General features: G+C 32.5%; 1 protein-coding gene across 6 annotated transcripts in view; it reads right to left on the bottom strand.

Annotated features, from left to right (window-relative positions):
* The window catches only part of LOC115886862 (diacylglycerol kinase theta), an 80,304-nt gene that overhangs the window by 40,396 nt on the left and 17,000 nt on the right, over window positions 1-22,908 (bottom strand). For 4 of the 6 annotated variants that reach the window (XM_030906178.1, XM_030906204.1, XM_030906188.1 and 1 more), the window contains exons 5-8: window positions 19,361-19,520; window positions 12,673-12,780; window positions 11,122-11,259; window positions 4,323-4,575 (exon numbers count right to left, since the gene is read on the bottom strand). In XM_030906178.1, coding sequence (XP_030762038.1) covers window positions 4,323-4,575; window positions 11,122-11,259; window positions 12,673-12,780; window positions 19,361-19,520 — 659 coding nt within the window. The remainder of the gene's footprint in view (window positions 1-4,322; window positions 4,576-11,121; window positions 11,260-12,672; window positions 12,781-19,360; window positions 19,521-22,908) is intronic. The other 2 variants (XM_030906210.1, XM_030906216.1) reach the window with 1 other exon arrangement.

Below are 22,908 nucleotides of genomic sequence, written 5' to 3'. Positions count from 1 at the left end.
TGGAGACACAATTAAATAGTAGTCGTCTGTTATTGGTTGCAGAAAGAACTTGTTGCAAACGCATCAGAGCCAAACGTTCCCAGAAGATATAGAAAAAGCTGGAGAACGATTTCTTCTTCATCTATATGGATTCAAAAAATGCGACTCATTAGATAAGTACAGATACCAGTGTTTCGTAAAATCTATTACCAAAAGCTGACCAAACCTAGCATCATTACCACCGACCAAAGACGCAGCTCGCTTGCACTCCTTCCGTACGTACAGTCAGGTACAGCTATGGTATGGGAATGAAAAATCACCTCTGGATTGGGGATGGAAAAATTCAAAGAATGGGTTGATGCCCATTGCTACTTCCCAAGATGCAGCTCCCCAAGTATTATTAAATCTGATTTCATGTAAATGTAAAAAAGTAAAGTAAAGTAAAGATTTGAAGTTAACGTCTCCTTTTTGCTGCCAGGGATCATCTGGACGGGGCCTACTTTGTTTACGCGGAATCCGAACCGCGGTCCTCGGCCATATCATGGTCAATGGCCTACCGACTTGGCATGTGTCTAAATCGACTCTTACTCACGAGATATCCGATCTCATCCGGCCTCGAACCGGCGTGAATGAGCAGTGTGTGTCAATAGATTTTACACTTTTGCCTGGGACAACAGCACGATACAGAGTTTCGAACCGGTCACCCATCCATCCACTAGTATCGCCTTACGTCGCTTAACTTCCGTGTTCTAATGGGAACCGGTGTTTCGACGCAGCTGGGCCGTTGCCTCATGTAAATGTGCCAAAGGTTGTAATATATCTTGTAGTGGCCGTAAAGCAGGTTTGCGTTGCTCGGTAATGTGTGCACTTTGTCAGGGCAAATCATGTTCGAATAGTTTGGAGATGGCAAAATTAGACGAAGATGAGTACGAGGACAATTTTCCTCTCGATAAAGATCAACGAAAAGAATATTCTGCACCTTATGAACCAGATCCGGAATATGATACAGATGTGGAAGACATTCAGGAAGATTATATTGAACAGCCAGTAACATCAAAAAACGAAGGAACTCTGATGTACCTTCCACCTCAAAAGAAACCTAAATTGACGACATGTGTATTAGGCCTATTGGAAATGTGGAGACCACTCAAAAAAAAACGCGCCGGGTACTTTACCTCAAGGCAGCTCGCTGAGAGATAAGGCGGTTAAACTTGATTTTCCACCAGTCGCGCAACAATAAAAATTTAGTCCGTTATTGCGGTCATCATGCAAATTGCGTTTTTCCATTATGACCGCAACAGCAGGCTACTGGCAACCAGTAGCAAACAAGTTTTTAGGCTTTATGTCTCGGGGATGCCGCTCAAGGTGATGTAGAAACAAGTACAGTTAACCTCGGATATATTGAACACGTACATTATATCAAACTTTAATTTTGTTTTCGTAAAATTCGATACTTTGGGTAGTCGCACGAAAAAAAACCATACAACGTTTTTTTATAGAATTTTTCCTCTTCTTTAATATTGCCCTCTACATATTTTGCACTAAAGTTGATAGAAATCGAGTTATTGACAAATAATGAAAAATAAACCGAATTTTAGCCAATTTTTCCTAGATGGGGGCCAAATCCGGACTTTACGGGCAGTGCAAATTTAATACGTGCTCATCGATACCAAAGTTAACAAAATAAAACTTATTCCAGCTTGTCCGGATTTGCTCCCGCCATCGATGCACTTGCCGACTGGCCTATACTGTCTTATTCAAAATCGAATATTTCCAACAAAAATAAAGCAATTGAGATGAATCAAAAAAGAAACTATCGAGAAAAGACGTACCTAGGTGATAACATTATTTGTAAATTCGTTGCTTTATTAACATTTTTCACAGGGTGTTTCAAAGTTTCACTAAAATATCAACATTTTGTATTCCCTCGTGTAATTGACAGATGGAAACTATCATTATTAATTTAGAGAGAAATACTAAAAATTTAAATAATTTAGTCACAAATTGCTTAAAAAATTATCAAAATCGGCCCACTATAACAAAATATATTAAAATTTAAAATACATGAAAATTTTAAGGTGACCGTTTTTCGTGCCGGTGAGTGTACAGGGTTGTTCACCACATACGACACGGAGTATTGTAGCTAAACGATTAGATTTTTACAAATTGTAAGTTTTGGGTTCGTTGAAGGACTATTAGAGCTACAATTTAAAAATATTTTTACAAGATACAGAGTGTCCCAAATAAATAAAAAATATCAAAGTTGTATTTTTTTAAATAGAACACCCTGTATATTATTGCATTTTTAGTTTCTACGATTAAAATAAAGGTAAATTTCATTAAGGTTTATTACACTTAAACCTTACCGTTTTTGAAATATTTTCAATTTTGTGAAATTGCAGTATAAATTTTAAGGCTTCATTTCTCCAAGGCTATCAAAGTTTTTAATACTAAATATTTACTGAAGTTTATTTATTGATCAGTTATTGTGTTGCAATAATAAAAATTATACTACCTTATACAGAGGGTGTAAAAATTTAATTTAAATAATTACTAGCTTTAAACGGCAATAACTTGTTTAATTTAAATGGAACACCCTGTATATTTTATGAGAATTAGATGCACAATTTAATTGTGTATCAAATTGTATTATACCACTTTTTACCTATCCCTTCAAGTTTTCGTAGAAAATGAATTTTCTTATAATTTAGACCTCATTTATCAACTTACCCATGAAATATTGACATTTTAGATTGTTTTTAAAACAACAAATGTACAAAATGTACAGACTAGTAATATTATCGTTTTTAGTAAAACGATAATATTACTAGACCATTTTTATGCAAAAAGAAAACTATTTAAATCTTTATAAAAGAGTATACCATTAATTAAATATACCACGAGTATTTCCGCCCAAATACTAATTAATTACATACTTAATTGTGTTGGTTAATAAATTATTCTAAATAAATGTGGATTTGAATCAGAAATCAATATAATAATAAGTTATGAAAATGAACGTCTCTGTTGTTATAAATAAGCATTTGTCAAAAAATAAAATATAATTTTTAAGGTGTTAGTTTTTTTACCACACTGTGTAATACACATACATAATTCAGTTTTTAGTATTTGGAGCAATCAATTATTATTAATCAATGCAAGCAGTCCATTAATGTAGTTTGAATACTGGAATCATAATAATTGGTCCTTTTTACAAATATTTAAACATTTTTTTTATTTTTTAATGACATAAACGAACTATATCGACAATATTAGTATCTGTACCCTTGAAAAATTTGTTACATCTTTAAAAATAATAAAAAATGTCAATATTCCAAGGGTATATTGATAATTGAGGTCTAAATTATAAGAAAATGCATTTTCTAAGAAAACCTGAAGACATAGATAAAAAATGATATAATATAATTTGATAGACAATTAAATTGTGCATCTGATTATCATAAAATATACAGGGTGTTCCATTTGAATTAAAGAAGTTATTGCTGTTTAAAACTAGTTATTATATAAAATAAATTTTTAGACACTCTGTATAAGGTAGTATAATTTTTATTATTGCAACACAAAATTTAGTAAATTGAATACTTCAGTACAATATTTGGTTTTAAAAACTTAAATACGCCTAGAGAAATAAAGCATTATAATTATTACTGTATTTTGACAAAAACTTAAATATTTCAAAAACGGTAAGATTAAAATGCGGTAAACCTTAATCAAATTTACCTTTATTTTAATTGTAGAAACTAAAAATGTAATAATATACGTGTTCCATTTCAAAAAATACAACTTTGATATTTTTTTTTATTTGGGACACTCTGTATCTTGTAAAAATATTTTTAAATTGTAGCTCTAATAGTCCTTCAAGAACCCAAACATACAATATGCAAAAATCTAATAGTTTAGCTTCAATAATAGTCCGCGTCGTATGTGGTGAACAACCCTGTATATATTACAGTAAAAGTTGGAAATTAGTGATTGTTTGGCCAGTGACGCCAGTAAAAAAAGAGCAAAACAAAAACAATAAACACTATTCTATAAGTGTTTTTTTTTATTTTGTAGATTTTCTTGCAGTGGCGAAATACCCATATAGGATTTTTTGGAGAGACGAATCCGCCACATAGGTATAGATATTTTTTACGCCAGTAAAAGGTTAACAGTTACCTATGAAACCAATTTTTGCTAGTAAATGCTAGCTTTGCTTTGCTTGCTAGTATCACTGAATTTCCGACTTTCACTGTAATATAAATATATGAAGTGTAATAAAAATATCAGAGTTTACACATTTTTAAGCAGACCCTGTCGTATCAGGAACAAGTAAAACTTACTTAAACCTGAGAAACACCGCTGGTCTCTTCCCTTCCTTCCTGTTGAGCGCTAGTACCGGATTCGGGTCGCGCAACACCGCCTCTTCCGGCGAGTACAGATCGGTCAAGTAAAACTGGCCGGGGTCCTTGGTAATGTGGAACGCCCTCAGGGCATGTACCAACAGCTGGTTGAGCGAGGCCTGTCGCGAAACGACCACGATCCTGAAGATGCGCCTGCGTAGGGAGTTGTTACCGTCGAAAACCTTGATCACTTCTGGAAAAACGAGAGAGGAAAATTATCTGACTAAGTAATATTAAACATTTTAGTATTAATAGATACGAAAAACTTAAGTATTTTACGCTGTACTGTTCGGGTCGCTCTCATGGGCCGGGTAAAGCGGGTGTGTGGCCGAAGGAAATATACAGGGTCCGGCAATAGTGCGTCGGGCATCTGTAGCTCTTAGAATAAAAAACTTGAGCATTTTGTTTAAGTGCAAACCTAAAGTATGTACCAGGATGTATTTTAGGAAAATATTTTAACTTCTATAGGGTGGCTCAAAAAAGTGTGAGTGGACCTTGATGATTTTTTTTAAATGGAACACCCTGTATATTATTATTGCATTTGGCTTCCTTTCAGATCACTTTACATAACCCTAAGATATGAATAAATATATTTCGATAGTTTCAGAAATATTAAAAAATAAATCAAAAATATATATTTTTCAGCCCTTCTTAAAAAAATTATTAAAAATACAAGAACTGTTCTCAAATCAAAACTATATTAGGTACTTACTTTAGATGGTCTGTACTTACTTTGCTATAAATATGAAAATCGTAAATTATACAGGATGTTCAAAATTCTAAGCCAAACTTTCTAAAATATGAAATCATTTTTCTTTGTTTTTTAAATGGAACATCCTGTATATTATTTTTTCAATAGACGGAGAATTAAAAAATGAACATTTTTTGTATTTAGAGTATTTCAAAATTTTTAACGGTTTCGCAGATATTTGCGGGTTTATATTTCATATGGCATTTTCCACAGTAAATTTTTATCAAAGCCACCCAATGATTTTTCTCTCATATTTTACCATTGAAAGCGCCATATGAAATAATACTGCGCGTATCTGCGAAACCGATACAAATTTTGAAATACTCTTGAAACAAAATATAGTAGGTTATTGATTATTTGTTGTTAAATTGCTGGACTACATGGGAATATTTTAGTGTAAATGTAGTAAACCTTATTAACATTCAATGCGTTCAAACACCCGTCTTGTAGATGTCGCCGCTTATACCCATTTTATTAAATAAATCTGGTATGTGGATAAAAAATATCTTCGATTTAAGTAAATTTATTTCTACATTTATTCTTAACTTATATAAAATAATGGCGGCAGCCTGTGGTTTTAAAATTTCACCATACATCTTATTAGTTATTATATTTTGTATGAATTAACTTGGTGCTAGGTAAGATTTATCCATAATATTTAAGATCAGCAAATCATTTATATAATTTTCTAGCCATTATAGCAAAGAGTTACAAAAGAGAGAGAGAAATACACGAGGAACTTAAACATCGCCTTTTACTTCATCAACCGACCCTCAAAATTTCCCCCTGTTACATCTTGGCGCCCAACTAGAGGCTGGTGAAGTATTATATAGACAATAGAAGAACTACTGACTACGTGTATTTATCTGAGATGAATAACGGTGCCACCCCAAGGACTCACAACTACGACCTTCGTGGTGAGACCCAGAGTCGACTTTTGGATCTACGAGGTCGACAATCTCTTTCTGATCACATAACAACATCGCCCACAACGCCTCAGGGGCCGGTACCAACTACGACAGCCACGACGGTACCGAACACAAGTCCAACGATACAAGGTAGGATCTTTCCAAATTCTGTATTATCTGGATCGTTTATAAGAGGCAATAATAACGAAGGGGATCAGTGAGGCAACTTTATGTTTGTACCGCCACCGGCAGTTCATATGCCAGCGGCAAATTTCATGCCACCGCCATTTTGTAATCCGACTACTTGTTCCATGCAGCAAGAAGATTTAAAAACGATAATTTCTAGTGTTATTAATGAAGTACATAAGTCAAATATAAATAATAATAATATTAATTCTAATCAGGGCCATTTTCAAAATATTTGTACTTTTAAACCGAACGCTGACGTTCCTATTTTTGATGATAAAGGGGATATACACCCTGTAGATTTTTTAAATCAAATAGAAACCATGTATAAGTCACAAAATGTTTCTGTAGATCAGTTTTTAGTAGATAGTATAACTAATTTATTCTTTAGAGGAAACGCAAAAATATGGATGAACGCTTTCTTATCAACTTTCACTAATTTTCAAGATTTTAAAAATCAATTCTTAGCTCAATATTGGAATCAATCTCAACAACTTAAGATTAGACTGAAATTAGATTTGGATATTTACCCTATAAATGGCAGCGCTACATTTACAGAATATTTAATTCCTATGTAGTTTTATTAAACATTTAGAACCTGCCTTCATCCGCCCCCACAATTAATTCAAATTATTGCGCGACATTTTCCACCAAGTATTTCTTGTACTTTAATCGGAGCAGTTACATTTCAAGATGCCCTTCAGCGTCTTAGACAGGCGGAATATTATTTTAGTGCTAGTACATGACGGATTCTTTTCACATTCAACAAGACTGGAAAAATTATTTTTATAAACAAAATAATTCTAGACATGGATCACAATCACAACAGATGTCGGGACAAAATCAGACAAAAAACTTATCTAGTTTGCAAACTGTGGATAATGTTGAATGTGAGGAAAATTCGGAAAACTAGATTGCTTTCCACAAGACGAGCCCGGCTGTGGAAAACGTTTTAAAAGGGCTTTGTTTTAATAATAACGTTAGAGATGAATTACTTAAAGATGAGTGTAGCTTTAAGCACGAAATTGTTAATTATAGATCGCCGATTATCGAAACGCAATTGTATGGTTATTCTTTTCCCGCTTTAATTGACACTGGAAGTGAAATCTCCGCAGTCTCTGAAGACGTTTGGAACTCTTTTTCTGATAAAATTAAAAGTGACATTCCATCTTTTTCGTGTTCTGGTATAAGAGTTATAGGGGCGTTTAAATAAAATCAAAGAAAAATACAATTACAAACTTTAATTTGTTTTTCGTGTGAAAATAATATTTTTTACCAGGAATTTTTTGTCATACCCGATCTTGTTTATTCAATTATTTTAGGAATTGATTTTTTACGAAAATACAAAGTACGTATCGATTTAAATATAAATATAAATAAAATATTTTGTTCGGTAGGCGATGAAGAAATTGCTTTATCAGAAAAAATTTATTCTCACGAATATAATGGTAGAGAATCGTTAAATTTGCGCAGTTTATCAAAATACGAGAGTTTTGTTACAGCAAATGCAGTTGTGCAGTCAACTGATATACAGAATGTCACAAAAAATACAAATTTAAGTTTTAATGAGAAACATATGTTTAAAGAATTGATTAGCAATATGAATCGATTTTTTCAAATATACCGGGTCGTGTAAAAAATTATAATCATCAAATTAAACTTCATAATACCGATCCATTTTTTATTAAGTCATATCCGATAAGTCATATCCATATTCAGCTTATCGAGAAGCCGTCAATAAAACTGACACGTAAATGGAAAATCTGGGTATAATTGAACGTGCTGCAACTCCATACATATCACCCGCTATAAATTGTGTGAGCTATATAGTTATAGCACATATATTGATACTATTTATTAAATTTATAAATTATGTGAACCTCGTGTGTTCTTCGATCTCTCAGTTCACAGGGAGGCAGATGAAACAAAATATATAGGTTATTGATTATTTGTTGTTAAATTGCTGAACTACATGGGAATATTTTAGTGTAAATGTAGTAAACCTTATTAATATTCAATGCGTTCAAACATCCGTCTTGTAGATGTCGCCGCTTATACCCATTTTATTAAATAAATCTGGTATGCGGATAAAAAATATCTTCGAATTAAGTAAATTTATTTCTACATTTATTCTTAACTTTTGCAAATAACGGCGGCAGCCTGTGGTTTAAAATTTCACCATACATCTTATTAGTTATTATATTTTGTATGAATTAACTTGGTGCTAGGTAAGATTTATCCATAATATTTAAGATCAGCAAAACATTTATATAATTTTCTAGCCATTATAGCAAAGAGTTACAAAAGAGAGAGAGAAATACACGAGGAACTTAAACTATCGCCTTTTACTTCATCAAACCGACCCTCAAAATTTCCCCCTGTTACACTCTAAATACAAAAAATGTTCATTTTTTAACTCTCCATCTAATAAAAAAATAATATACAGGGTGTTCCATTTAAAATAACAAAGAAAATTTATTTTATATTTTAGAAAGTTTGGCGTAGAATATTGAACATCCTGTATGATTTACGATATTTATAGCAAAGTAAGAACAGACTATCTAAAGTAAATACCTAATATAGTTTTGATTTCAGAACAGTTCTTGTATTTTTAATAATTTTTTTAAGAAGGGCTGAAAAATATATATCTTTTATTTATTTTTTAATATCTCTGAAACTATCGAAATATATTTATTCATATCTTAGGGTCATGTAAAGTGATCTGAAAGGAAGCCAAAAATGCAATAATATAGAGGGTGTTCCATTTAAAAAAAATCATCCAGGTCCACTCACACTTTTTTGAGCCACCCTATAGAAGTTAAAATATTTTCCTGAAATACATCCTGATGCATACTTTAGGTTTGCACTTAAACAAAATTCTCAAGTTTTTTATTCTAGGAGCTACAGATGCCCGACGCACTATTGCCGGACCCTGTATATTATATTTCAGAAATCTGCCTGAGGCTTAGCCCGATCCTGTCGTGTTAAGCCAGACCCAAAATTCCAAACACACGTGCTTTGATTAAGGCTTGATTAAAGTTTGCAGAGCTTCAGCAATTTCCATAAAATTGTTACAAAACCAAATAAATTATATATCACTGTAATTACAAAACTCCGATCTATTTCCGTATTGTAACAGAATTTTGAATTATGGCTTTATTTTCGAGAAAATTTAGTCCAAACAAAAGGAATATTTTGTTGATGTTTGACCATCACAATTTTAAGAATAAAGAAGTTGTCTAAAAATGTGCTACAATACGGATATAGTATAATCCTTTATCTTTAATTTCCTTCTTCATTTGTGCAAAAATACCTAGCCAGTTTTACATAAAACATTAAATGCCGAACGTTTATTTTGCTACTTTTTCAGATTAGTGAAACGGACTCTTAATATATGGTGGTAATGGTGACCAAGACTGCTCTTGGTTTGGCAGTCTTAGTCTTGCACAAAAAGCAGACCGACACCACGACCATGATTCTTCGTCATAAATCGAAAACTATACATCATAAAAATAATTAAATTTTTTTTAAGCTTGTGCCAATGAAGCCCTTTCATACGGGTATCACGACCGGGTAACTTAATTTAGAAGTTGGACCTTATTTGTTTTATAATTAAAAATATGCTACTTTCAGATTTTTCTATTCTGTACAAATTAGTAAAAGTTTAAAAAAATCTACAAAAAGATCGACATAACGTGGTAGATTTGAGTCCTTATGTTACAGATGAAATGGCGTTCGCAGGTTTAGGATCATGAATTAAGTTTTACTTGATAAAAAAAGAGGTTGTTTAATTAAGTTACTTAAAAAAAAGGTTGACTAATTCTCTAAAATTGCGAACGCTATTTCATCTACAAAAAGATTTGGTCACCCATACAATTATGACCGCGCATAACATTGCTTAACCTCGATGATTGATTACGTACTTTAAATAAAGACTATATTTTTTATTAAGACATTACAAGAAATGTTGAACACATATACCTAGGCATACTAGGCTTTGGGCCTTAAGCTGAACATCGATAGAACGAAAATCATGTGCACTCCCCTGGAAGATCACAACAATGTTATATAAATCGGAGAAGAACTATTGAAATATGTAGCGGAATTCAATTACCTCGGCAGTTTGATTTCGGAAAACCCCAATATGGACTCTGAAATTCAGCACAGGACAAGCAGCGCCTCAAAAGCATTCTAGAAAAAAGACAGGGTTTTCCACAATCTTTGCAGAATATGCTTTCCGAATATGCTTTCTAACGAGTATGCCCTCTTTCTGAATATACTATGCTAACCTAAGACTTGAAGAGGGGGTCTAAAATATTGTAATCAAAATGATGGGTAAGATTAAACAAACGAGTTAGCAGATACACTTAAAATTGAAGAGATGGATAAATTTGATTTTCCATCTTCATTTCCAAACGAAGATTGCCAAAGGAACTTGAAACTCACTAGAATTGCGTATAACAATTGAAAAAAGTATGTGGTACTAACTAAGAGTAAGTATGAGCCATGACGATAGCTACGCTATATGCTAGACCGTACTACTACTAAAAATGAGTGATTCTGGAGAAGACTATCTTCTTACAGTGCCATACTCTATAACTCTATACAGAGTCTGTGTGTCATCAGTGTTTCACATGTACACGGGACCTACAGTTTATTGCCAAATCCGAACAGCACTGTTTGAAAGGCTGTACTAGGCAAATATACTCAAGGTGGTTTGGCATTGCCTTCCTTGAGGTGGCGTCAAAAATATTTATTTAGATAAATAAATATTTTTAATGGCTGGGGATCGAACCCCGTACCTCTCGCATAACAGGCGACATACTACCGCTGCTACACACTAAAGTACGGACGGCCACAGAAAAGTATTATACATAAAATATTTATAAAGTACCTTCATCTCTCTCTTCTTCCTTCTTATTCTGTTTGTCCTGCTTTTCTTTACTACTGGAGGAATGTGTTTGAGTGTTCTCTTCCAACTCCCTGTACCTACTGGCCTCGCCGCTACTGAACTCTTCTGACGTACTCCGTGCTAAAATAATATATCGTATGTTAGGAATATTTTAATTTTTAATTTCACGACTAAGTCGGTTGTTTGTAATTGTTTTATAGAAATCTGGTCAAAAATCTGCACAAAAACTCAAGTCAAACATATTAAAAAAGTGTTACGCTCTAGCTCAATTTATAAAGCTATCCCTTTTTAATACTGAGTCTATAATATTTTTTATTAATTAAGAGATCTTCATCGTCATCTGGGGTTAACTAATCAGAACGCCACAAAAAATACGGTTAATAATAAAAAAAAATCAAACCATAAATATTAATGAAAAAAGTAAAATAAATGTTATTTTCCTGGATTCCTAATAAAATGCATCAAGTGTTTCGAAAACTAAACTGTCATAAAAGGCGTTTCAAAATGGTTACCATGACGTCCCTTCTGTATTTGATGTATAAGTGTAAAAACTAATATTTGACTACATTCTTAGTCATTGTATGTAATGTTTGGGTTAGTAACTAAATTAAATATAGAAAAGGTACAGCATTCCTGGTTTTGAACCCCCACAGACTCCGTTTCTTGATATTATAGCTCGTCATACAGTCTTTGACAAAAGCCAATATCTGAGACGGTTTTGAGAGGTTAGTTTTCTACCTCCGAACCAAAGTTTATGGCACTAATAGTCTCGGCGCACTCAATGACGAGGTGTTCTGCTGTTTCCCCATTTTCCTCACAGAATCTGCATTCGCCTTTTTTTTCTAAGCTTCAATCTACTAAAGTGCCCAAGTGCTCATCGAAGAGACAGTGTCCTAACCTAACCTAACCCCGTGATAATGTGAAGATTGTTCTTACTTAAATCAAGGAAAATCTTTGATTTTCCCGGGCGCAAGTCCTGAGAAATTTCTTCGAGTGTCTTAGACCGTTGGAGAATTCCCATTCCAGGTTACAGATGGAGTCTTCTAGGTTCTTGAGTTCTGCTTCAAGTTGATTTCCATTTATTGAACAGAACGGTTCTAGTCCAGTTAGTGGAGTGTTCGCTCCTTTTCTAGCTAGATCGTTTGCTTTTTCATTACCTTCTATCTCTTGTGCTGGCACCCAGAAGGGTTTTACTTTCTTTCCCTAATTTGTTTACGTTCTCTAGGCATTCTTTTACCAACTTCGAATTGATGGTTACTGAGTTGGTCGCCCTTAAGTCTGCTTGACTATCGGATAAGATGGCTCCACAAGGCTAGGTCGCGACAATAGAATTAATGAAAGAATGAAATTTTAATTAGTATTTTCTCAAGGAAGAGCATTAAATTTCATAGCTCTCGTGCTGATGTGCACTTATTGATTAACCGTCACTGACTGTAGTGGATTGCTGTATCTTTCAGCGTATTTAATCTAAGGTGTTAGTAGCCAAACCAAACGCGCTGGGTAGCCAAAAGAAAAAAAACGGTTAGGTAGTACCTCTGCGTCGAGGCGGCTTGTGCCGAAGTGTCTGATAAAAGGAGGAAACAAAGGAAAAGCGATGCCGCAAGTTCGAGACCGAGCCCGCCCGTCCCGCGCCATTGGAGACTGCAAAAGCATTCCTTTGTTATCTTAAAACGAAAAAAATTAAAACGAAAAGTTTAAACCGACACTACAACACTTTTTTCGAACATTTCCTTACTGTTGTATAAAACGCTTGATCTAAACTGTTTTAATAGGCTTTTAAAAATAAACAAGAAAAGGTTGATCGAGTACTATTCAATTATAACAAAAATTTTAAAAAAATACTTTATTGAGTATTGCATTCATAATTAACTTCTCTCGAAACCTTGAAATTAGTGGTTTCAATTAGCGTAGAAGTTTGTGCCTCTAATTTCAATGTAAGTAATTTTTCTACTAATTGAAAATTGCTAGTGGTAGTAATTGTCAATTAACAGAAAAAGTTAACAAACATACTTTTACCACAATTATACTTCAAAATTTGCGAGTAATGCCATTTTGGCCTTTAATTATCATCTGTCAAGAGAAATTGTGGATAGAAATCAAAAGTTTATTGTTTTATAAGTTAATTATTGCTTTCTCTATGGATACCACTGAGTAGCGGAAGCTGTTCCTAGAATATTCTATTAATTTTAATTGTATTTTTTAAGCATTGTGAATGGTCATAAATTTTTAAGTATAAAGTATATTTCAATTCACTAACTTATTCCACTAATTTCGAGGTTCTGAATGAGGCTTTATAGTCTAATACTTAGTATTTTAAATCATTTAATATAAGCATTACTTAATCATCCTAATCATCATCAATATATGTATTTTAATATGCCTTTATGATGTGAAATAAATCAACTAAAACTAATAAAATGTAAAAATCTAATATGTAAAATAATTTTTTAGTTTTTTTAACACGTTCTTTATAAATTTATAACTGTTCCATAAAATTTAAAAAAAATAAAAAAATGTTAATCGAGTAGAAAATGTCTATCAAACACTATTACATTATGATAAAAATAAAAAAACATATTTTGTTGATTATTATATTAATACTTAGTCTAATAAAATTAGTCTTTTAAGACATTTAGTATAACATTAATTAATTATTCTATATGTGTTTTATACGCTTAGATGATGTTGATTAAATAAATCAACTAAAATTATTAAAATGTAAAAATAAATAATGTAAAATTAAAACACAATAAAACGTGTATCGCGTACTATTAGATTATGACAAAAATAAAACCAATTGATATTCTGTTGAGTTATTATATAGTCTATAAAATGAATAACTTTGAATTTTGACCGTTATTTTTTACCAACATGGCAAATATAAAATCACTCTGTCAAAAAAGTTACTGATATTCTTTAAATTGAGTGCCTGAACGAATCAGATAGGTATATTTTTTTACTTTCGTGAAATAGAAAAGGAAAATAATAAAACAAGTGACAGTTCTTCCTCTTCTTGCAAAAATCAACACGGAATGTCATAATTGACAAAAGTAAAATGTCATCAGCTTTTGACATTTCTAAATATTAGATTTCCCATGTCGTTGTAATAGAATAGCCACGGAGCGAGATTTATGACGTATTAGTTAGATACCCGGATTAATGAATATGTTGTAGAATACATGGAAACATAATTATTCCTCGTATTTTTGGTTTGTATTTTAAAATGATATAGTTTACATCATAAATATACATAATATACAAGTTAATAAATACAATATAATATATACCTATTTATAGTAATAAATACTTTGGCAAATAAACTATGAACCATACAAATGCAGCAAATGTTTTACAATATACAAATAATGAATAGGTGGTACATAAGATAATGGGTAAAATGTAAAATATATTTTAAATTTTGGGGTTTGAAAATCGATCTAATTAACAAAAATCATTCAATATCTACTAATAGTGATGTATTATTATTTGCATTCACAAAATTTATTTATATATTATAATGTTTACTGCAATACATAAACTAATATAAACTTGTCAAAAGATGAGCACATATATTTTTAAATTATTATTCTTAACACAAAAACTATCTACATTGACTATGGAGTACGATTTCAGCCATATTGTAAAACATTTGCTGCATTTGTATGGTTCATAGTTTATCTGTCAAAGTATTTATTACTATAAATAGGTATATATATTGTATTTATTAACTGTATATTATGTATATTTCATGTAAACTATATCATTTTTAAAATACAAACCAAAAATACGAGGAATAATTATGTTTTCCATGTATTCTACAACATATTTATTAATCCGTAGTATCTAACTAGCGTGACGTCATAAATCTCGCTCCGAGGCTGTTCTATTAGAGACGGCATTGCGTCAGCATGGCCGCAAGTTGCTAACCTAATAAAATTAACACTAGAAAAGCCCGAGGGAACTGTCAAATTCAAAGTTATTCGTTTTACAGACTATACTAATAACTACTTTAGAGTAATATGTACAGGTATAACTATAGATATAAGGCATAAATTCGGTAATAATAATTAAAAGGGTATATTTTTCCGAATATGCATAATTTCATTTATTCCATTTCGCTCTTTGAATAAGAAGACTAAGGAAGGAGCATAATGCTATCCATGTATTCATGCATGGTGGGCGGAAAAAGCACCATAAAAGCACTCTAGGGTGGGGATCCTTGACAGTTCTGTTTGACGATTCATTTGACACATTTGAATTTTGATTTGAAATTTTGTGGATTTGTCAGTCCTTACGGAGCTTTCTGATTTATGTTATTTATTATTTATTCTACTACTGATAGTTGTATAAAGGTAGTAAATCTAGATGGAAATTCTGGCAGAACTTAAATTAACAGTGACACTATCGCGATTTATCGAAAAAGATTCTAAAATAGTTGGTTGTGTAGCGTGCGATAGATCTCGGCAAAATTGAGTGAAATAATGGAACAACTTTCGCTAGTAAGTGACTATATAATATACATACGTTGATCATTTATGAAATTCACTTAAATTAACTAAATTATATTTTTCTTGCATTTTAGCTTTTTTATTTATTACTTGTCAAAGATTAGATGTCAAGGAATTTAGATATGTTAATTTGACTTACCTGCTTCAGTAGCGTATCGGATGTTTGTGTTAATAAATACTTATTATAACTTATGTATTTTTATTAGAATTATATATTTTTATAACAATTTTAATAACTACCAACATTTATTCACAACGTAAAATAAAACAACAAATTATTGAGTCTACCCCACGTCTACCCTACATCATAGTTTTACATTTTTTAAATAAAATTAGAACGACACTGATAAACTGGAATTTAAGTCGGCCATATTTAAGGCCCGTCGCGGTGTACCTAAGATTTTTGATATGCTCCTTCCTTAGTCTTCTTATTCAAAGATTTCGCTGATACATACTGTATATAAGTAATGCATAGATAAAGAAAACAAGTTTGGATTGGAAAGTGCCCATAAGGACAATGTAAATACTATTCGCTCTTTGGAGTCGTTCTCCAAAAACTCTGTTGATAAGACACTTGTTCAGGATCTCAGTGATTCTCTGAGGGTCTTGCATAGCAGCAATTTTGATAACTTCCACCGGTATGTAGTCCGGGCCAGGAGCTTTTTTGTTTTTCAGTTTACTTGCTGCAGAACGCACCTCTTCTTCAGTAAACCATATTACATCATCCGGTATTTTTTTGGTATATCCCAACTATTTTGACTGAGCTTTAGGGAACAATGTTGTGATCTGTTTTTCTATTATGTTATCTGTAACGGGAGCGTTAAACCAATTTTAACCAAATTTGGCACAAAAATACTGTGGCAGCCGAGAATCTGGTCATTAGTTTTTGGTGAGGGTGGGGGGTTAGTAAAGGGGTATGGGAGGGGGTTAAAAATTAAAAAAAATCGTAAGTCCAAAATTACAGTAGCTTGCGAAACGCGGTTTTCAATTTAAGATTAGGAATATTTGCAACAAAATTTGTAATAATATCAAAATCAGTCAAAGTCTCAGTTTTTGAGATAAAAAAAATAGGAAAAATTCCTTTACTTTGAAACTAAAAGAACTGTCTACCAATTTTTTATTAACATATTTTAGTATAGGCGGCTATACGTGCCTCCCGGCGCCAATTTTTTTCAATAAAACACAGTGTGTTGCATATAAGAAACTTTATTTTATATTAGGACATGTATGAAATACTTATTAAACATTGGAAACCGACATTATGCCACGATCCACGATGATTTTTGCAGTTCACAGTTCACACAACATTTTAAGTTTTCAATGCCACTTTTTCACAATTATCACGGGTTTGAGTAGATAAAATTTAAATTAAACTCACAAGATAGCAATAATTACTTTGAAAATGGACGCCTTAAATACTTTTCGGTATTTTTTCAATGAGGGCAGTTTAAATTTTTAAAGGTTTTATCATTTTTAAAGATTCTGACTTTGAGAAGAAAAAAATATTTCTGTTCTTGTTTAACGGATGTTACAGCGTATACATCCCAAAACAATTATAAGTTTTGGCGGAAAGCCTAGCATTCCAATCTAAACTTGTTTCCTCTATCTATGATATAAGGATACATATACTAATATGCAACACTTCATATTCTTATTTTATTCATTTATATGCCTTTTAAATGAACATTTTAAAATAAGTATTACAGATAAATAGAATGTCTGTATTTGTAAATAATTCATGACATATACAGGGTGAGTTTCCTACGATGTTCTCTATGGGTATCTCGGAAACTACTGGAGATAGAGAGTCGGTTAAATAGGGAGATAATTGCAGTTTTGTGGGGTTATAAATATGCGCCTTTCAGATTTTTGAAAAAGTTCATGGCTTTCTAGATATTTCGAAAAAAACAAATTTCGGCCATTTTAAAAATTGCCCCTAATTCCATTATAAGCTATTTTAGATACAAAGTTTTCAGATAAAAGTTGTAGATAATCACATTCTTAATGAGATTGTTTCCTCCGTTTTTTCTAAAGCCTCCCATTTTTGACATATGACACAAACATATGTTTTTTAAATGGAAACCATAGTTGGCCATGACTTCATAAAAAGCGCCATTTTTTAAGCTTTTTAGCGATATAAGCTATAATATGGTTTCTTCGAAAAATTACTGAGTTATAGCCAATTCTTATCATTTTTAAACAATTTCACTTAGTTAGCCGTGGAAACCGCCGTTGCTCTCTCATTCAATCGACTTTGCTCTCAGAAATGTGAAGCTGTCATATCCAAACTTTGTAAATTAAAATAAACAAAAATTATGAGTTTTTCAAATGAAGAAAAGCATGTAGATACTCGCGCATCAATAGAGTGGTTCCAACATAACTTTCATTATGACCTCTTCCATAATGAAAGAAATGTTAAAAATTATTTATATCATAATTATGCAAACTCAGGAATAGGAAGAGGTGGACCAATTGCATGGGCCTCCTCGATCACCTGACCTATCCATTTTAGATTTTTTATGCGGTATGGTTAACATTAAGGTTTACAAAAGAAGTTGAAAGAAGTGGCGGTACGAGAGAAGTTTAATTAAGTCGACCGGTCTTTCTGCTTTCTGTGAGAATAGGTAGTAATTCAGTTTTAAAAAGGTGCAACTCAAAACAATGACGGATTTTTTGAACATTTTCTAAAATAACTTAAAGTGTATGTAGTGATATTATTTTTTTAAGTTTTAGTTTGTATAATGTAAATTGTAAAAAACCGTTCAGTAATATATTCTGACTTTTATAAGTTATAAATCATAACAGGATAAGAATACCGTACCAGAATAGAATACCATCTATGTGAAATCTAGTGAAGAAAGTGATCTAATACAATCTAAGTGGAATTAGTCAAGAAAGATAAGAATTGGCTATAACTAAATTTAACTTTTCTAACATGTTTTGAAAAACATTCACCAGTCAACGTATTCTCGAAAATGTACATATGGTCAAGAAAAGTTGAATCAATAATCCTACATGCTTTTCTTCATTTGAAAAATTCATATTTACAATTTTTGTTTATTTTAATTTACAAAATTTGGATGTGACAGCTTAACATTTCTGAGAGCAAAGACGATTAAACATGTTTCCATGGCTAACTAAGTAAAATTGTTTAAAAATGTTAAGAATTGGCTATAACTAGTAAGTTTTCAAAGAAAACATATTATAGCTTATATCGCTAAAAAGCTTAAAAAATGGCGCTTTTTAGGAAGTCATGGCCAACTATGGTTTCCATTTAAAAAAACTTATATTTGTATCATATGTCAAAAATGACAGGCTTTAGAAAAAAACGGAGGAAACAATCTCATTAAGGATCTGATTATCTACAACTTTTATCTGAAAACTTTTTGTCTAAAATAGCTTATAATGGAATTAGGAACAATTTTTAAAATGACCGAAATTTGTTTTTTTCGAAATATCTAGTAAGCCATGAACTTTTTCAAAAATCTGAAAGGCGCATATTTATGACCCCACAAAACTGCAGTTCTTTCCAAATTTAACCGACTCTCTATCTCCAGTAGTTTCCGAGATACCCATAGAGAACATCGTAGGAAACTCACCGTGTATTTCTATATTTTATTATCTTAGTTCTAATTATAAAGAATGTTTATAGTTCTGAAATATATGTAATAATATTTTGGTATGGATTTTATAGTAAAACGGTATGTACTCACGAGAAAGCGTTATTTCCTTGCGTCGTACTTGCACTCCGATTATGGATTCCATTGGTACTTCGGTACGAGGAATGCTGACCGCATGTGGCGGAAGGTAGATGGGCCCCAACATGCCGAACGTGCAGTCGCTTTCGACGTTCACATGACAAGCAGCGTGACACTGGAATTTTCAGTAAACTTATATTAATAAACTTATTATAGTACATACATATAGCCCAGAGCCTATACAGGCCGAGGTTCAACAAATTACAGACAAGCTGAAATTTGGCATAGAGCTTCATTTTGTAGATCTTTAAACATCCTGAAACCCCAGCGATGAAGCGTTGAGCCCGTCACCCCAAAAGCACCCCTAAAAGGGGTAAAAATGGCCCTTTTTCTACTTTTTCTTCAATAGCTCTAAAACTACGAATTTTAGGAAAAAAAAGTCACGAGTAAAAAATTGAAGAGAAGAAAATTTCCTACCACATAAGTAAAGAACCAAAATTTTTAGAATTTCAGTGGCGCAGGTGCGAATTCTTTAATTTAGGAGGATTGTTTTAATAACCCACCATTCTGTGTTTAACTTCAATTGAAAGTATTTTTGAGGTAAATCTCGAGACCAAAAAATTTGTTAGGATACAAGTTCCTATAAAAACGATCTTTTTAATAAAGGTAAATTACCAGTGGCGGAGATAATTTTTTTAAAAGTGCGTTTTTTTACATTTTAAAAACATTAAATAAGAAAAATTGCAGTTTTACAAATAATTTTCAATGAAATAGATTTGTTGGGTTCATACATGTAATGCCATTGCATTGACCACATGCCATAGTACAGGTGAGTCCCATTCGCTTGATGTACATGCTTTTTTATAGCCTCCCGAAGAGCAATTGCAAACATTTTTCTCTAAAACCCATGTAGGAGCAATGGGCTGGTCTGAATGTACCTACTGGATTCATCTCTCGATTTTTCAGATTTCAACCCCAATCTTGAGGTGGTAAATTGTTATTTAACCAAGCCTGTACCTGTAAGTCAAAAATAAGAATCTATTTTAACATTTGAATGCAACATAAATTTAACTTACCTGATGAAAAACTCAAGTCCATGATATTTCGCACTCTTGGAGGTAGTTGGTAATGATGCCAAGTTGAAGTTGGTATTAAGACTTCGTTTAGCTACGTACTGTTGATAAAGCATGTATCTGGCACTATCTAAATCTACTTTTTTGTCGAGTTTTTAACATATGCTGCTATAAAAAACTGAGATGTAACTTCTTCTAACTTCTCCTTTATAGCCTCGGGATTATAAAATTCTTTTAATAGCTCACATAACTTTTTCTTCTGGATGGTGTGCACTAAATTAATCTTCCCTTTATTGAACACAGCAGACTTTGTGTCACAACCAGATATAGCGTGGACACTAAGAATCACATTCTTCAGATCCCCCAATTTTTGTTATAAGACCGATATGTCGATTATTTTATTTGGTTTTGACACCTTTCCCGGACGAATCATAAACAGTCTCTTGTGGAGATAATGAATAAGTAACACTATAATGTCCGTATTTTCGCTAACTACTGCTACGGCCCCTTCTGGTAACTTGTCACTTATTGCGACCACTGTAGTTACAATAAGAGTATCGGCATCACCATCAGCGAATTTAACATTGATTCCATTTTCCAACAATACTTTCCGGAGCGCACGAATAAAGTTGCTTTTGTTGGTGTTGTTGACAAAAAATCTGCCTTTGGTACCTTCACTGCAGATAAATTCGAGAAAGATACAATTGATACCATTTTTTTATCTGCAGATCTGCTAGTCTGCTCCACAATTTTGGTCTGTATCTCTTCATAGCCATCAAAAACAACAGTGGTATTTTTGCCATAGTGATATGCTATATAATTATAGCATTGAAAAAACAGATCTGCAGGGTACAAACTTGGTTAAATAACAATTTACCACCGCAAGATTGGGGTTGGAATCTGAAAAATCGAGAGATGAATCCAATACATTCAGACCAGCCCATTGCTCCGACCTGGGTTTTAGAGAAAATGTTGTAAAAATGCATGTACATGCAAGCGAATGGAACTCACCTGCACTATGGCATGTGGTCAATGCAATGGCATTACTTGTATGAACCCAGCAGATGTGGAAGTGAATGAGGACTATCCTTAAGACAAGTTATCCTATTTCTGAGCTAAGGTTTTTCTTATTTTGTTATTAAACGTGTAAATTTTTCAATATACCTATTTCATGGGAAATTATTTGTAAAACGGCAATTTTTCTTATTCAATGTTTTTAAAATGTAAAAAACGCACATTTAAAAAAATTATCTCCGTCACTGGTAACTTACCTTTAAAAAGATCGTTTTTATAGAAACTTGTATCCTACTAAATTTCTTGGTCTCGAGATTTATCTCAAAAATGTTTTCATTTGAAGTTAAACACAAAATGGTGGGTTATTAAAACAATCCTCCTAAATTAAAGAATTCGCACCTGCGCCACTGAAATTCTAAAAATTTGGTTCTTTACCTATGTGGTAGGTTTGAGGTGACGGGCTCAACGGTTCATCGCTGGGGTTTCAGAATGTTTAAAGATCTACAAAATGAAGCTCCATGCTAAATTGCAGCTTGTCTCTAATTTGTTGAAGGTCATCCATGTAAAACGTTGTATGGGCCCTGAGCTAGAATGTAGAATGTTTAGGAGGGGAAGTTAGTCACCGCGACCTTAAAGATCTATAGCCCCTATTATAGACCTTAAAGAGATTAGCCCTTAAATGTCTAAGGCCCTGAGCTAATAAGTGTTGTATTTTATATTTTGCATATAGAAAGAGTAGGCACATGTCAACTTATATCAAATGTTAAAATTAACTATCATTTTTATTTAACTTAACGTCAAAGTTTTAAGCCGAAATTACATTCACGAGTAAAGCTTGATTTTCATGCATCCGTTGTCCGACGATACGATATTAATTTTATTGGTTGAATTTAAAGGCTTCGATTGGTTAACCGTTACTAACCAACCGAAGTCTTTAAATTCAACCAATAAAATTAATATCGTAACAACGTATCGTCGGGCAACGGATGCATGAAAATCAAGCTTAACTCGTATACGAATAAGCGAATCGTATACGATTTCGCATATGTAAATAGGAACTCGTAGATCGTATACGTGTTTGTTTCAAAGTTGAGTGAGACCCGATTTCATTACGAATACCGGGTTTGTTTATTGACAAAAATGGCGGCAAATAAGTTATCGCCGGAGGATATTGATGGATTTATATATATTTATCTTTGTCTTTACCACAATATGAAGTGTTTATGGGATGTAAGAAGTAAAGAATATAGAGATCTTAATGCAAGGAATAAAGCATATTCTACAATAGCGGATATTTTAAATATGTCAGTAGAAATAGTCAAAAAGAAAATTAATTAACCCACACTCGCCTTTTTTTTCTAACAATCTATCACCACAATACACCAAAACACTTTTACTTTTACACTGGACGCGCGTTTCGCTAACCATGTTAGCATCATCAGCAGATGATTATAAACTAAAGTACAATCTACAAAT

The sequence above is a fragment of the Sitophilus oryzae genome, unplaced genomic scaffold, assembly GCF_002938485.1.
Source record: "Sitophilus oryzae breed Bouriz unplaced genomic scaffold, Soryzae_2.0 scaffold_1146_pilon_pilon, whole genome shotgun sequence".
In the NCBI taxonomy this organism is placed as follows: Eukaryota; Metazoa; Arthropoda; class Insecta; order Coleoptera; family Curculionidae; genus Sitophilus; species Sitophilus oryzae.
This window is presented reverse-complemented; position numbering and strand designations above follow the sequence as displayed.